The sequence below is a fragment of the Cetorhinus maximus genome, chromosome 20 (assembly GCF_964194155.1).
Source record: "Cetorhinus maximus chromosome 20, sCetMax3.hap1.1, whole genome shotgun sequence".
Lineage (NCBI taxonomy): Eukaryota > Metazoa > Chordata > Chondrichthyes > Lamniformes > Cetorhinidae > Cetorhinus > Cetorhinus maximus.
In genome coordinates, this window is record NC_135898.1 from 92,519,649 (window position 1) to 92,535,869 (window position 16,221).

General features: G+C 44.6%; 1 protein-coding gene across 1 annotated transcript in view; it reads left to right on the forward strand.

Annotated features, from left to right (window-relative positions):
• LOC144694615 (VPS10 domain-containing receptor SorCS1-like) overlaps positions 1 to 16,221 on the forward strand; it is a 776,365-nt gene that overhangs the window by 650,133 nt on the left and 110,011 nt on the right. Inside the window, exons 15-16 of the mRNA XM_078565215.1 lie at positions 4,200 to 4,317; positions 13,864 to 13,997. Of these exons, the coding sequence (XP_078421341.1) occupies positions 4,200 to 4,317; positions 13,864 to 13,997 (252 nt within the window). The remainder of the gene's footprint in view (positions 1 to 4,199; positions 4,318 to 13,863; positions 13,998 to 16,221) is intronic.

Genomic DNA, 16,221 nt, shown 5'->3' on the forward strand with positions numbered 1-16,221 from the left:
TTGGACTTCTATTGAACGGCTTGAAAGGAAACTGTTAAAATACACACTGAAAATAGAATGATTTACCGCTGCTCAATACTTGTGTATGGTGCAGTGAGAAATGACAGTGAGAGAGAGAGAGAGACAAAGCTTTGTCTTTCCCACATCAGGCAGCCTTACTGATAGATGAGACATGGGCTGTGTCTGTACAATTCCAGTCTCTCTGATGTCCTATGAAGGAGCTCCAGAGTAATTGGAGTTCAACCATGTGGACCAATTTAAGATGTAGCTGATATCGAATTGGCTTTGTTAAATTGAACAACGTTTAATTATTTATCGGTGTTTCAACATAACTTCAGTAACTAATGCATTGCTGTACATTTCAGTCTATTTATTTCAGCTGGTAATCTACCTATTAACCGACAGTCATTAGCCTCTGAACTGCGTACTGTTTATGGAGGTGTGTCTTTTCAAGTTTAAATTCTAATTCAAATATCACAGAGAAGGACACAGACTGTGAACGATACAATTCTGACCCTATATTTGTCAATGGGCATTAATTCATTTATTTTAAATTAAACACATTCCTGACATTAAATGACGCTGATCAGAAAAAAACATACGCATCCATGTTTTAAATTTAAGTTCTTTTTAATTAGTGAAGTATTTGTTCACTTTTAATCTACGGTGCAGGATATACCAAAACGTAAGAACATAAAAATAAGTCCGGGGATGAGAAAATGTAATTTGGGCCATCGAGCTCATCCCTCTTGCATTTTATGCTGAATACTATTCTGATTGTGTATTCCGACATTCTGCTCACTATTTAATTGCTCCTCTGTGCCTTGACATTGAAACTGATGTTACTCCCAAGCCCCTTTCAGAGCCTCGTTGTACTAATTCTGTTGACTTGGTTGCATGGCAACTCTTCCAAAAGTAATTGAATCATAACTGTTTAAAAGGCGGAGGGCCATTTGCCCCTTTGCTAGCTGCCTGCCAGGGCAATTTAGAAGTCATTTTACTGCCCCATTCTCAGTCCCCTCACTGATAATTCAGAATTGATGATCTCTTCTATACTACCTGCCCAACCAAAGGAAGCAGTACTTTGTCAGTGCTCGTCTTCACTTCCCTGTCCAATTGTTCAACAAATCGAAATCTACAAGGCCATCACTGGCTCCCCTGTCTCCGCTGCACTCTGTAATTGGGGGTTTTTTTTTTGTCCCGGGATCTATTAGCTTCTTATTCTGTAAGATTTCTCACTGGAGGTGAAGACCTTTGTTCCAAAATAGTTATTTACATGCTATTTATAAAGGTTAAATAGGACTAACATATAACTAGAGCTGTGCTCTGAGATGCTGCGCAGCATTTTCACTCGGTGAGCGACGTCATTGTGATGTCACTTCTTTTGCACATGCTGAGTAAGCTGTTATTACAGTTAACTCTTTACTCTAGACAGCCGGCTGTAACATTTGTCAGGTCGTCCATTGTGATATTACAGCTCTTGAAATTTTACTTCCCATGAGAAAGTAAAGAGTTCCTGGAAGCCGTTGCCTGTTACTCAGTCCGTGGCACTAAACTTCAGAGCTTGAATGATAAGGACTTGCATTTATATGGTGCCTTTCATGGCCACAGGAGATCTCAAAGCACCTTATGGACAATGGGGTACTTTTTGTAGTGTAACATTATTGTAATGTAGGAAACACGACAGATAAATTTCAGCCAGCAAACTGCCACAAACATCAATGTGATCATGACCAGTTAATCTGTTTTTTGTATTATTGATTGAGGGACATGTATTATCCAGGATGCTGGGGGTAACTCCCCTGCTCTTCTTTGAAATATTGCCATAGGATCTTTTATGTCCACCTGAGAGGGTAGATGGGGCCTAGGCTTAACATTGCATCCAAAGGGTAGTACCTCTGACAGTGCAGCACTCCCTTGGTACTGCAGCGTCTACCTGGATTTCTTTTAAGCTCAAGTCCTGGAGGGGGATTGGAGTTCACAACCTTCTGACTCAGGCAAGAATGCTACCCACTGAACCAAGGTATAATGTTTAAAATGCTCCCCCTTAATTCTTCTCCTGAAGGTACCAAGGTATTGTTGCATGACAATAACTGTCCTACAGTAACTTGCTTGTGTGGTCTTTCTTCTTGTCCCCTGTGTGGACCTTCACTCTGAGTGTCATTCAACCACGCAAGAATTCAGAATATAACAGAACTTATCCTCACAGTGATCCGCTGATATACTACCAGCTGAAGCTGTTTGTTGGTGATGTTGAGCAAGAGCTTTGGCTGATATTCATATCCCTAATTACGTGCTCCCTGTCATTGTCCTGATTACAGCTAACTGAGCCCTGTCTGTGGATCAAGCTATTGCCCCTCCTGGTCTAGTGACGCAGTACCCCTCTGGGCATTATGTTTGTCAACTGGGTCACCTGTAGAGCATTCCCAAAGGGTGGTTTATTTAACCCTGGGCTGAGCTCCCAACCCCATATTACCTCCGGCACCAAGACTGATTACTTCCTATTTCGTAATATCGCTCATCTCAGCCCCTGCCTCAGTTCGGCTGTTGCAGGAGCCCTCATCTGTGCTTTTATTACCTCCCAATTCAATCATTCTCATGTTCTCCTGGCCAGCCTCCCATCTTCCACTTTGTATAAACCTGAGCTTATCCAATGCTGTGTTGCCAGTATCCTAACTTGTGTCGAGTTCCATTCAGCCATCATCCTGCATTTGTCGACCTCAACTTCCCAATAGATTTTGTGCCTTGTACATAGGCTGTATATCTCCTAAGCTCTGAAATCCCCACCCTAACCCTCTTTGTCTCTTTCTGCCTCTCTCTCTCTCTTGATCTTCCCTTCTTCAAGATGCTCTTTAAAACCTAAAGCTTTGACCGAGCTCCCTTTGCTCCCTTTTCTAATACCTCCTTTGCAGCTCAGAGTCAAATCTTGTTTGATAATTCACCTGTGAAGTGGCTTGAGATATTTTACTACATTTAAGGCGCTAAATAAATGCAAGTTGGAGTTGTAAAGTCTACCAAATAGACAAACTATGATTTCTTGTTTCCTGTTGAATATTTCAATGATGCTATTCTGTTTCTATGAATGGAAATGTTCAGACAGGTAAGACTTATCCAATTGCAAGTTTCACATGTATAAGATACTATTGTGACATTGTTAGCTTCCGGCTGTTGTTATCAGGGTCATACGTAGATTTTTGTTTTCTTTATTGTGGTGTTACTGAATATCCTTGCTTTCTTGTGCGGTTAGTTGTGTTTGCAAGCCAGGTATTCTGGTTCTCCTCAGCGCCCTCCGCTGAGAGGGACCTTTAAAGTTTTGCTTAAACTCTGGAGGGTTTTTTTTTTTACTAAGCATAAAGAAGAATAATAAGTGCAGTAAATAAGCATTTTAGTACAGGTCAGTGTTCCCTTATTACTGGACTTGGTTGTTGAGAAGAACTTGGGAAGAAACTGTAAGATTCAGTAAGAAGCATGTGCCGTTAAAACATGGATTCCTTCATTCTGCTTCTAGACTCCCCTCTGCTGTTATATGGGTATCAGTGGACAAAATGCACAATGCAATTTTCAATACACTACAGTTGTGTGAGTGAAATTACTCCCCTGCCATGCTCATTAACCAAGCTGGACCAGCTTGCCTTCGGGGTGGAGTCGCTGGATTTCTTGCCTCCCCCCTTCACACCTCATTCACTCCGACAGTGAGCTGTTCTGAAATCATGAGCAGGTCACCAACAGAACGCAATGAGGCTTGATCATCGACATGGTCCTAAGTCCTCCCAAATGCTTCCATTGTACCAGTGGTGGTGACTTCACTCCTCCGCCCTGCTGTTCAAAGGAAGCAAACACATCAGAATGAGCCCTGTTGCCTTTCTGCTAAGACTTTAAGCTGAGATGCCTCTTCTAGTTCAGATGGATACTCGAGATCCCAATTCTATTCGAGGAAGAGCAGGGAGTTCTTCCTTGTGCCATACTCCTCAACAAATATCACTATGAAACATTTTTTTTTATTCACCTAGTTACTTTTATGGGATCTTACTGAGTACAAAATTGATGGGCACTTGGTAGACATAGGAGTCACAGCACATGAAAAGATGCTTGCGCATGAAGCACTGTGAGAGGTTACAAAGTGATCAGGTGCAGTAGAAACTCAAATATTATTGCCGTGGATTCTTACTGAACTCTCTTCTGTGTTTTGTCTTTGACAGGGTGTTTGGTCATGTCAGCCACCGCTCTGATTGGCAGCTTGTTAAAGTGGACTACAGGTCCATCTTCAGCAGAAGGTGCACTGAGAATGATTTCCATGCATGGGAGTTCCACAATCAGGTGAGGAATCTCACTGGCAGCTTCCCTCCCTTCCCCTTTCCACTCATCCTCTCCCTCTCCACCTCCCCCACCAGACCTCCAGTTGACACTACCGGTGCTATTTTTCATTACCTAACAGCTAATAATTATGTTACGTCTTTGATGTCAGTGTCTCTAAGCTCTGAGTACGAAATAGAACCTCCCCCCTTAGAACGCATGCCTCACCCCCAATTCCCATCTGTTTAACCCCCTTCAACCCCACAACCATCCGAGATATGTGTGCTCATGTAATTCCAACCTCTTGAGCATTCCCGATTTTAATAGCTCCACCGTTGTCTAGGCCCTGACCTCTGGAATCCCCTCCCTACACCTTTCCTCCTCTTTACATTGTTCTCCTCCTCTAAGACTATCCTTAAAACCTACCTCTTTGACCAAGCTTCTGGCCATCGGACCTAACATATCTTTATGTGGCCTGGTGTCAAATTTTACTTAATATTGCTCCTGGGCCGAGCCTTGGAATGTTTTCTTATCAGGTGCCATGTAAATATAAGTTGTTGTTGTTCTTGTATGGCTCATAGCAGCATGTAAATAACACACAATAAAAAGACGGTGTTTCATCCTTTGTATTGATTCAAAATCTTGAAAAAACAGACACGATTCTGTTAACAGCCCTTAAAAACAGCCACTTTCCTCAGCATACAATGCTCACCGTGCCCCCCTCCCCCACCTTGATCTTATATGCAGTTGTCCCACTTAGTTTAATGGGTCTCAACTGAATGGGCACATTAAGCTACATATAGCACCTTTTGCCTAGAGCCTTAACTAATTAATTTCCAATTGACAGTGCACATCCTGGCCTAATTGGCATCCTTCTTGGATCGTGACATATGGTACACAGCGTACAGGGTAATGCTGGCACCAGGGTAACGGCAACGCTCACAGGCTTACAGCCTGATACCCAGGGCAGATCTCAGTCTGGACACAGTTGGATAAAATAATAGTGGTTTTATGGAGACGAGGCACAGAAGACAGCGAGTCTGCACAGCAGCTCGAATCAAAATTGACGGTGCTCAAAAGCAGGCCTGTTGCAGCAGGCTTCAATCCACCCGGATCTGAACCTGAATCAAATAAAATATTTCTGTTTCATGCATGATAACAGCTTAACTCAGACAGGACGACCGCTTGTTAAAATAGCTACACATCACTGAGCCTGTCCTAAAAAAATATCTTCTGCTCTGAAACTGCATTGCAAGTGCCAAAAGGTTTCATTCTGTTGCTACCTGGTAAGAGTGAGGGCAGCCCTGGGGCTTTGAATCAGAAGAGCGATTTCCCCACTCCAGTCAACTCTATGAGATAGGCAGCCCCTCAGGTTAGTACTTGCGGCAATTATATAGGGCATTGGTGAGGCCACACCTGGGTTACCGTGTGCCTCCTAATCTAAGGAAGGATATACTTGCCCTAGAGGGAGGGCAATGAAGATTCACTGGACTGGGATAAGGGGAGTGTCCTGTGAGGAGAGATTGAGTAGCCTAGACCTGTGGCTCTTGGAGCTTAGAAGAACGCACGGTGATCTTGCTGAAACATAAAATTCTTGAGGGCTTTGACAGAGTGGACATTGAGAAAATGTTTCCCTTGGCTGGGGAATCTAGAACACAGAGTCACAGGACCAGATTTTCACTACCGCTGCGAGTACTACTCTTCAGGAAGTTTCCTGACTCAGCAGGCCCACCTCGCTTTAAAATGCACCATGAGGCTCAGTTTTCAATCAAGGGAGGCAGGCGTGGGGTAGAGTTGGGCCTGCCGAACCTGGAAGCAGATCCTAGGTGGCCATCAGGGCAGGTGAGTGCCGAGGCCTTAGGAACTCTGCCCCAGTTGTTTTAGAAGTTATTAGGCACACTAGCCCTCACCCCGCACACCCCCCTCACCTCCTTACCCACCCTGCCATGGCCCCTCAAACCCCAATGCCATCTCCATAGCGACTCACCCATAAACCACCATAGGCAGACCTCAGGACCCATGTGGAGACAAAAAAAAACTTCGAACAATCTAATACAGCTCTCACTCCTACACACTTGACAGTGAGAAAAACCTCCATTCATGAAACCCATTCAAATATTTTAAATCTCTTCAAGTGGTTAATCTCTTGTAAAAATGAAATATTTCTATTCAGACCCCACATCAAAGACAGATAATCCTTTAATAACCTCTTTAAACTGTCAATCAAACTTTGTACTCAGAACCCCCCTCCGCTGCAAGAATTGTGGCTTATGAGACCTAGCAAAGCAATCAAAATGACAAAATAATAGCCATTGGGGAAATGTCAATAAAGAATGCTATTGAAACTGCACAACCAAATGGTAATTTTTTTTCTAACCTATACCAGATGGCCTGTTAATTAATGCAATCCAGCAGAGGGTTTTTCCTTAACTCTCACTGACAGCTTCAGCCTATTTTTTCATGTTTAAAGAATAAGGGATTTAAAACAATTTGCATTCATGACACTTAAACTGAAATTATTTGACCTGAAGAGCATTTACATCTAATGCATAAATTCATGACTCCCACACTGGGTTAAGGCCCCTGTAACAGCCAAAATGGTGTTTGTCTGAACTCAGCACTAAGTTCAAATGGCTCTGTTGAGTTTGGTTTTTCCACCTGCGTGAATCACACCCTGTCCCCTCCCTCCTGTTGGCAAACATGTGATCTGTTGGACAGGGTGGGGGGGACAGTGGGCTTTCCACATACAGTTTCCACCTGCCATTTTCAAAGGGTCACTGAGTCTTCCTGACTCTGTGGAGATCTGGCCGACAGTCCCAATAAGAGGTTGGTCATTTAGGACTGAGAAGAGGAGAAACTTCATCACTCACAGGATTGTGGATCTTAGGAATTCGTTCCTCCAGAGGGCTGTAGATGCTCAATTCTGGAGTAAGTTCAATAGATTTTTGGGATCTAAAGGAATTATGGGACGTGGGACTGGTGTGGGAAGGCGGAGTTGAGGTAGACGATCAGCCATGATCTTGTTGTATGGTAATGCAGGCTTGAGGGGCCGAATGGCATACTCCAACTCCTATTTCTTTGTTTCTTATTCACTCTAAGGGAGCCATGCTTCACCACTGATTTGTCTCCCTGTCCTGTAAAAACACTCTTGATGTGGAACACACTTCCTTCAATATTTGCTATTTGGTTCCAGTCTCTGTTGCTTGCGGTGAGCTCTGAAGACCTGATTGGACATGATTTCATTCCAATATTTTTCCAATATCCAATAAGCAATATTTTTTTAATGGAGTGTGCGCGCAACAGGCTTAGCAAGTTAGCAGAGAGTTCATTGTTTGCATGGCTGTTGCCTGTGTGGAGATTGGTTGTGTACACCTGGGTGCTATTAATTGCCTGACACCTTGGACAGCGCAGTACCTGAATCCTGTGAGAATAACTCTGGTCAAAATGTCCCTCTACCTCCATAACCTTTATTCCTCAGGGCAAGGGAGGATAAAGGTTTTGAAACAGACAGTTTACAAGCCTCAGTCCTGATGCCAGCAGCAGCAGCAGCAGCAGATCTCCAGTCGGTTAATTAAGCTGTGCTGACCCTGGCATCCATTTAGTTTGGATTCCGACAGACTCAGGCTCAGCTGCTAGATCCTGGCATTTATGTAAATAAAGCTGGTCCTCTTATCCCGGTGGCTGAATCATAAATGCAGATCTTCGATTTTGCTTTGGAGGCAGGTTCAGCAGACCAGCACAGAATCTCATCTCCTGAAAACCAAACCAGACCTGTGGCTTTAGCTGCCAGGCTTCTCTTTCATCTGTACACCCTCCTAATGAGCTCATTCCACCTCGTTTTTCTGGCATTTCTTCATCTGTAATTGGGCTGTTAGGAGTCTGAACAGATGCCTCAGGAAAGTTATTCATTCTCCTTTCCTGGAAATCTTTTTCAAATGATGTTTATTTAATTAAGTCCCAAGAAAAAGGGCTTCCTTTCGCACTCAGTTCAAACACTCAACAATCCCGGAGGGAAGCAGATTCCGATCCCTTCGGCCAGGATTGGTTGTGAAGCCGGCTTACAGGATGAACAGGACTGTGCACTGAGCCACAATTACAACCTGTGGCTAAATGCAAAAGCCTGGAAATGGGCTGGCAACAACACATTGTGTTCGACACTCCTTGGAGCAAAGCATCTCTCTAATTCTTCTCCCACCACAACGCCCCAGCACAACGTTACCCAACCCTTGGTGTAAATGGGTAACCAGTTACCAGAATCACCAGAGGTGGAATTTTATGAAGGTGGGGTTTCACAGTCCCGCCGAATTGAATGGAGTTTAGAATTGGCTCACTGCATTTTACGGCCTGGTCCCCACCGCAAACAGACCGTACAATTCTGGCCCAGGTTTCCTCTGGAGTGGGATCATGGAAGCAAAACCTCTGGATTCATTCAGTTGGTGAGGCAGTGTAAATTCTGAGGATGAACCAGGTGGGCTGAATGGCCTCTCTCAATCGTACTTATCCTGGTAACTATTGGTTCCTGGCTGTTTCACAATCAGGTGTGGGTGTTGACTGATTAACAGCCAGAAATAGGTGGAGGTCCCCTGTGGTGAAATTGTTGCGTTTATTTCGATGGTTATTCATGCAGTACATACAGCAACACAGGGGCTACCTGACTATTGAACTTATTTACTTCCAATGTGAAGCCAAAACACTTGTGTTGAAATCAAGCTGAGGTATTAATATGAAATGTTTGTGTGAAATTCCTATCCGCGGTTTTAATTGAAGCATTAAGCAAGAGAAATGAATATCTCAGAACAGTTTTAACCCCCCCAAAAATCAGGTACCCCTTCCAAGTCACACAGCATCCTGACTTGGAACCATATCACCGTTCCTTCACTGTTGCTGGGTCAAAAGCCTGGAACTCCCTTCTGAACAGCACGGTGGGTGTACCTACACATCATGCAGTTCAAAAAGACAGCGCGCCACCATCTTCTCAAGCGCATTTAGGGATGGTCAGTAAATGCTGGCCTTGCCAGCGACACCCACATCCTAGGAGTAAGTAAAAAAAGGGAGGGGGCTTGAACTGCACTTTATTCCATTTCTTTGATAAAATTATTTTTAGTGTTGATTTTTTTCTCTAATACCAGAAGGATTAAGTCTTATTCCTTCACTTCAAATGGTGAAAGACTGTTGCACATTTCTCATATTCTCTGCTGTGTTTATGTTTTTCACTCTAATCCTCACTCCTCTGGCTACCCCTCCCCTCTCCCCTTCCTACCCCACCCACCAGTCCTTGGCTGAGTGGCCAGCAGGTAGCTTGATTCCTCTCACCTCTGAGCTGGTGTCCTTTGATCTGCTGCCAGAAAGTGTGAGAGAAGCCTCCGGTGGCCCTTCCTCTGGTTTTGCCTTCCCTCCCTGAGCTCTTTGATGTGCCTCCCCATAACAGCAAGGCTGAGATCCATAGCTCATCACATCAAGAATTGAAAGATGGGGGGAGGGAATGGTCGGAGTTGAATTCATGTCTTTTCGCTCTGTAACTCAGTTCTAGTACGTTGTTCTGTTGGCAACCAATCATTCGGATACATGACGGTATTTCGGCACAACCGCCTTGCTTAAAATACACTTGCTGTTGCCTTTAACTTGAAAAGCGACTCAGATGGTGAGGTGTTAAGAGTTTTAATCAAGTGGTCCCTGATTCAAACCCTACTACTGTTAACAAGCTCCCAGAGTAAATCCTTGCATTGGCTACATTTTACTCAGTTTTTAAAAATGTGTTCATGGGATGTGGGCATCGCTGGTAAGACCAGCATTTGCTGCCCATCCCTAATTGCCCTTGAGAGCAGTTAAGAGTTAACCACATTGCTGTGGGTCTGGAGTCACACATAGGCCAGACAGGTAAGGATGGCAGATTTCCTTCCCTAAAGGACATTAGGGAACCAGATGGGGGGTGGGGGGGGTGGGTTATGACAATCAATAGCAGCTTCTTGTCCTTTTTTCCCACCACCGAATTCCACCACCTGCCATTCCGGGATTTGAACTCAAGTGCCCAGCGCGTTAACCTGAGCCTCGGGATTCTTGGTCCAGTGACATTTCCACCATGCAGCTGCCACACAGCTGCTAGATTGGAGCAAATAATTAATAGAGTTACTTCACAAAAAGAGTTTATAAAATCAGCTTCATTATACATACGGGCCCAGGCAGTCACCTCTTTTGGCGTTAATCACTTCGAACAGTCACACGAAGGTTCCAGAGTGTGTCAAAGAGGCACAGACACCAACACCAAGTCCCAGTTTCGTTCCCCTAACTTCTCAACCTTCCTTCTAACAAAAGGTCCTTTGGAGGACTGATGAGGTGTGATGTATTTCTTTACCAGGAAGGAACTATCCTCAGTTTTGCCACCTGTCAGTTGTATACAAAGCTCTGTCCCCAGTAAACAATCTACACGGTTTAATTTAGTTCTGAATTCCAAACCATTTCCTAGCAGCTTGACTACTATTGTCCGGTCGCTTTTAAGCTGAACTCGATTTTTGAGAACATTCTTCAGGCAATTTACAAGGCATTTTCACCATAACTCCCTCCCTCGTAATGAGCTGTTGACTCTGAGTAACTTTGCTTTTAAATACAAGCATAAGGAAATCAGGATGAGAAAGGGACTGCTTTCTGTGACATGCCTTCTTCTGCTTCCTTTGAACAAAATAACTATCAAGATCCTTTTTTTCATAGATATTTATGGGAGTTCTCCTTTAAGATTGTAAGGTGATGCTGAAGCAGCTCCCTGTGGGGCTGAATGGGGGAAAGGCACACTTCTTCCTTGATCTCTCAGCTTGCTTGAGGGTTCCACATTTTGCATTTTTGTTTTATTCATTCACAGGATGTTGGTGTCACTGGCGAGGCCAGTATATGTTACCCATACCTAATTGCCCTTGAGCCACCTTCTTGAATATAACTGAGTGGCTTGCTGGGCCCTTCAGAGGAGCAGTGAAGAGTCAAACACGTTGCATGGGTCTGGAGTCACATGTAGGCCAGAAGGGGGAAGGACAGCAGATTTCCTTCCTAAACGCACATCAGTGAACCAGATGGGTTTTTAATGACAATCCAGAAGCCCCCTGGCCACCTTTACTGAGACTAACTTCCTATTCCAGATTTACGTAATTCGCAGAATTTAATTTTTCCCGCTGCTGAGGTGTTATTTGGACTCGGGTGTAACGATTGCTAATCCAGGCCTCAGATTTTATGGGCTGGATTTTCACAGAGGCGTGGAGACTCTGCAGACCTTTAAAAATGATGGTCAGGATCCGATTCCAGGGGTTCCCAACCCCATTCCTTGGGTTTCCGATTTTTAACCGTGCCTTGTAAGGGTAAGGGTTAGGACAGGTCCCGTTCCTGCACTCACCACCTGGCTGGCTCCACTGTGGGGATAGGCAGGTCCTAGTCCGCCGTAATTTTCATGGAGTTGGGCCAACTTTTCAAAGAGTCATGGTTCACAGCCCTCCAGAGATGTCGTGAGCCATAGTCTGAATGAGGGAACCTTTTGAAAGGTAAGTTCAAAAGGTCCTCCTCATGCTCCCCACCCCCGCACCCCCAGGGCAAGGTATGCACCCCAATGAACCCCAATGGCCCCTCATGCCCCCCTCCCCATGCCAAGGTATGTCCCCCACCCACCCCCAACAATCCCTCATGTCCCAATGCCAAGGTATGCCCTCCACCCAACCCACTATGGCCCCTTGCACCTCTCATGCCAATGTTTGCCCCCCACCCACTCCCTATAAGCCCTCATGCCTCCCTCATGCCAAGCTATGGCATCTCCATGTCCATTCACCCACTATACACTGTATAGAACCAATTAACCCTATAATGACAGTAGAATGTGTAATAAAAAGAGCTTTAAAACATCCATTCATTGATAACTTCCCACTTTCATAAAAAAAATTCCTTTTTACAACAGGCCAATAAAAGTGTCAATCATCCAGACCCTTTAAAAAATACATAGCAGACACTGAAAACCCCTTCATCTTGTGTAAAAAGAAAAATTGTGCAAGTGATTATACATTATCTCTTGGCTGAAAGCCTAGACATCCATTAGAATACTGAAACACCTGAGCCCCAGGTAAAACATTGCTTGATTGACAGCTCTTGCTCTTTGAATTATGCTATCAATTGCATAATGTTTACTTGCACAAGATAAAGAGATTTCAAGTGCTTGCACTTTCTGCTATTGTTAGTTTAAAGGGTTTGGATGAATGGCATTTGTATTGGCCTGCAGTAAAAACGTTTTTTGAAGAAAGTGGAAAGTTATCAATGAATGACTGTTTTTTTTACACTATAGGATTCATTGGTTCTGTACAATATATAGTGGGTGGACAGGCATGCAAGTCACATATCTTGGCATGGGGGCCATGAGGGGTTGGGTGAAGGTCATGAGGTGGCATGGATAGAGCATGGAGAGTGTGTTGGGGGGTGGGTGGGTGAGGGGTTTGAAGGGTGAGGACTGGAGGGCCTTTGGGATGAAGTCCCACAGCACCAAGGTGGGCCTTTTAAGCAGCCGGCCTTGGCAACCAACCGTGTGGCTGCCTCCCAGCTCTTTTCCCCAGGTCACCTGGTCCAATTGCAGCTCATGCCTGCACCCCCTCCCCTCCCTGACAGGAAGGAACATTCTATCTTTGCAGGGACTTTCTCCTGAGGCGAACAGACCGAGCTGGGAGTTTTCCTGACTTCCATTACCTGGCTCGAGAATGAAAACCAAGCCCTATGTTACTGGATTAATAATCCAGTAAAATAAAGTATATTCTACTGCACCCCCAAGTACCATCTAGTCCTGTACTGCTGTAAATATAAAATAACTTGCTTATTCTAACCTTCTCTTATGTGATTATTACAATAAAAATCAGCATCATGTGTACCCTGGTTTTAACCTCTCCAACCAGAGCAGCATACTCTTCCTGATATTTTCCTTTTTTTTTTCCACTGGATGTCACTGGCTGGCTAGCATTTATTGCCCATCCCTTAGTTAACCACATTATTGTGGATCTGGAGTCACATGTAGGCAAGGACAGCAGATTTTCTTCCCTAAAGGACATTGGTGAACCAGATGGGCTTTTAATGGTTATCATTAGACCTTTAATTCCATCTGCCCTGTCGGGATTTGAACCCAGGTCCCCAGAGCATTGCCTCGGGTTTCTGGATTATTAATTACACCACCACCTCACCCCTTAAAGGCTCTGATAGCTGCGATTGGAGGTCATAAGGATGGGACTGCAGGTGGATGAATCCTAAAGGAGTGTGGAAGGGACTTGACAATGATTTAAGCTGAATGCTTATTAGTCCACAATAAAGCACGTTTTGTTCCGATACACATCCAGATGGTTTTATTCAGGACTAACTTCCCAACCATATCCTAGCATTCTGTTTAAATACTAATTCCTATCATGTGGTGACTTTTAAGCTCCAAGAATGTATTTTAGTCAATTTGCAGGTGGGACTAGATCTTAAGACTATGGTTAGATGTCAAAATCAAAATGATTGATCCCCACTTGTAAAGCAATGAGCTATTTTGACCCCTGGTTTCTTACCGATGTGATTTCTTTGAAGGGAGAGCCTTGCATTATGGGGGCAATGCGAATATATCAGAGGCGCAGCCCAGCAACACAGTGCATTCTGGGAAAGAAGTACAGCGGAGCAGTAACCTCAGTCCCTTGTACCTGTACAGACTCCGACTTTGAGTGGTAAGTAGCCTTGCTAACATTTACCAAGAACATAGCATCTTATGTCTTTGTACCTGCAATCAGAGCCTTCTTGCACTATTCCCCAGCTTGCTGCATTGTCATGGTATATCCTTGGTTGGTTTCCAGCACTGTGCAGCTCCATGCTTGCTCTGATGTAAAGTTGCTTTAGTCCGAGAAGTGGTTTTATGGTGGAAAACTGCGCTGGTGACAAAGAGCTCTCATCCACTGTCGGAACAGATTGAAGAATCATGAGTGCGTTGCCCACAGTTTTCTGTCCTCTGGTTTACATTTAGTCTCATCTCTCGGCTTCATTTTTTTTAGCCCATTTGGATTACAAGGCTATACTTCTCAGCACCTTGTATTGGCAACTCCTGGTATGCAGCAGGCAGTTTATGGGAGAATCTCTTGTGCACTGCTCACTATTTCTCTGTATATTGTCATAAACTGGCCTCATCTACTGACCAGATCAAGATGATTGAGAGGTTCACAGTGCAGGGATTTGCAACATTTCACACACAATTCTTGGCATAAGTTTACACTTAGCTTTAGTCAGACTTAGCAGCTCAGAGCAGTTCATCCCTGGGATGAAGGGATTATTTTATGAGGAAAGGTTGAACAGGTTGAGTCCATACCCAGTGGAGATAAGAATAAGAGGTGATCTTATTGAAACACAGGAGATTCTGAGGTGACTTGACAGGGTGAATGCTGGGAGGATGTTTCCGCTAGTGGGGATGTCTAGAACAAGGGGACACGGCTTAAAAATTAGAGGTCTCCCATTTAAGACTGAGATAAGAAGAATTTTTTTCTCTCAGAGTGTCATTAGTCTATGGAATTCTGTTCCCCAGAAAGCCAGTGGAGGGCGGGTCATTGAACATATTCAAGGCTGAGTTAGGTAGCCTTTCGATCAACGAGGGAGTCAAAGGTGAAGAGGGGCAGACTGGGAAATGAAGTTGAGGCCACGATCAGATCAGCCATGATCTCATCGAATGGTGGAGCAGCACTGAGGGCCCAAATGGCCACTCCTGCTCCTAACCCTTGTGTTCTGATCCTTGGTTTGCCACGTTTGATCTTATTTTCGTTTTAATCGGAATTGGTCACGAATGAATTTTCTGGATTTTGGTTCTGTTCGTGAGATCAATATTTCAAAACAAAGGTCAGGCTGTTGTTTTAATCTAACAGCTAACAGGCTGCAAGAAATGTTGAGAAATAATAAACTGGGGTTTGACGTCAGGTTGCCAATGCTCCAGGAGTCTCCAGGAATTAAAGATTAACTTGTGTGAGCAACCTGGGAGAAAGCTCATAAGGGCATTAATTGTGTTTATTCATTTTCTTTCAACATTTTTATTAGTTCTAAAGATTACAGACCCAATTAGATCCGACTTTGTTTCTGTGCCGGCAATTTGCCACTGGTGGAATGCCACCCTTGCCATGTGCGGAGGTTGGTGTCTCCATGGAGATGGCCTCCTGGCAGCAGGCTGGGGTCTGGGGCACCATCAGATCTGGAGGCCTCCTTAATAGGGCAGCACGGGCAGAAATGGCCTTCAGGAAGGTTGCGCCATCAGGTGAGTGTGCACTCAGACCTCACTTGGTCCCAACATTGGGGTCCTGAAGCCTGTGGGAAATTCCAACCCGTGGTCACATCTGCACCCCTCTATCACGAGTTGGATGTTTATAAGCTCCCAAAGCCGGGTATCTCTGTAACTACAATTACAGCATCAGCATTGTACTCTGAGGGGAAAGCCGCTTTCTCCTGATTTTCACAGAATCAGAATCACAGAATCACACAGTGTAGAAGAGGCCCTTCGGCCCATCGAGTCTGCACCGACACGTGAGAAACACCTGACCTACCTACCTAATCCCATTTACCAGCACTTGGCCCATAGCCTTGAATGTTATGATGTGCCAAGCGCTCATCCAGGTACTTTTTAAAGGATGTGAGGCAACCCGCCTCCACCACCCTCCCAGGCAGCGCATTCCAGACCCTCACCACCCTCTGGGTAAAAAAGTTTTTCCTCACATCCCCCCTAAACCTCCTACCCCTAACCTTGAACTTATGTCCCCTCATGACTGACCCTTCAACTAAGGGAACAGCTGCTCCCTATCCACCCTGTCCATGCCCCTCATAATCTTGTACTCCTCAATCAGGTCACCCCTCAGTCTTCTCTCCTCCAGCTAAAACAACCCAAGTCTATCCAACCTTTCTTCATAACTTTTCCATGGGTTT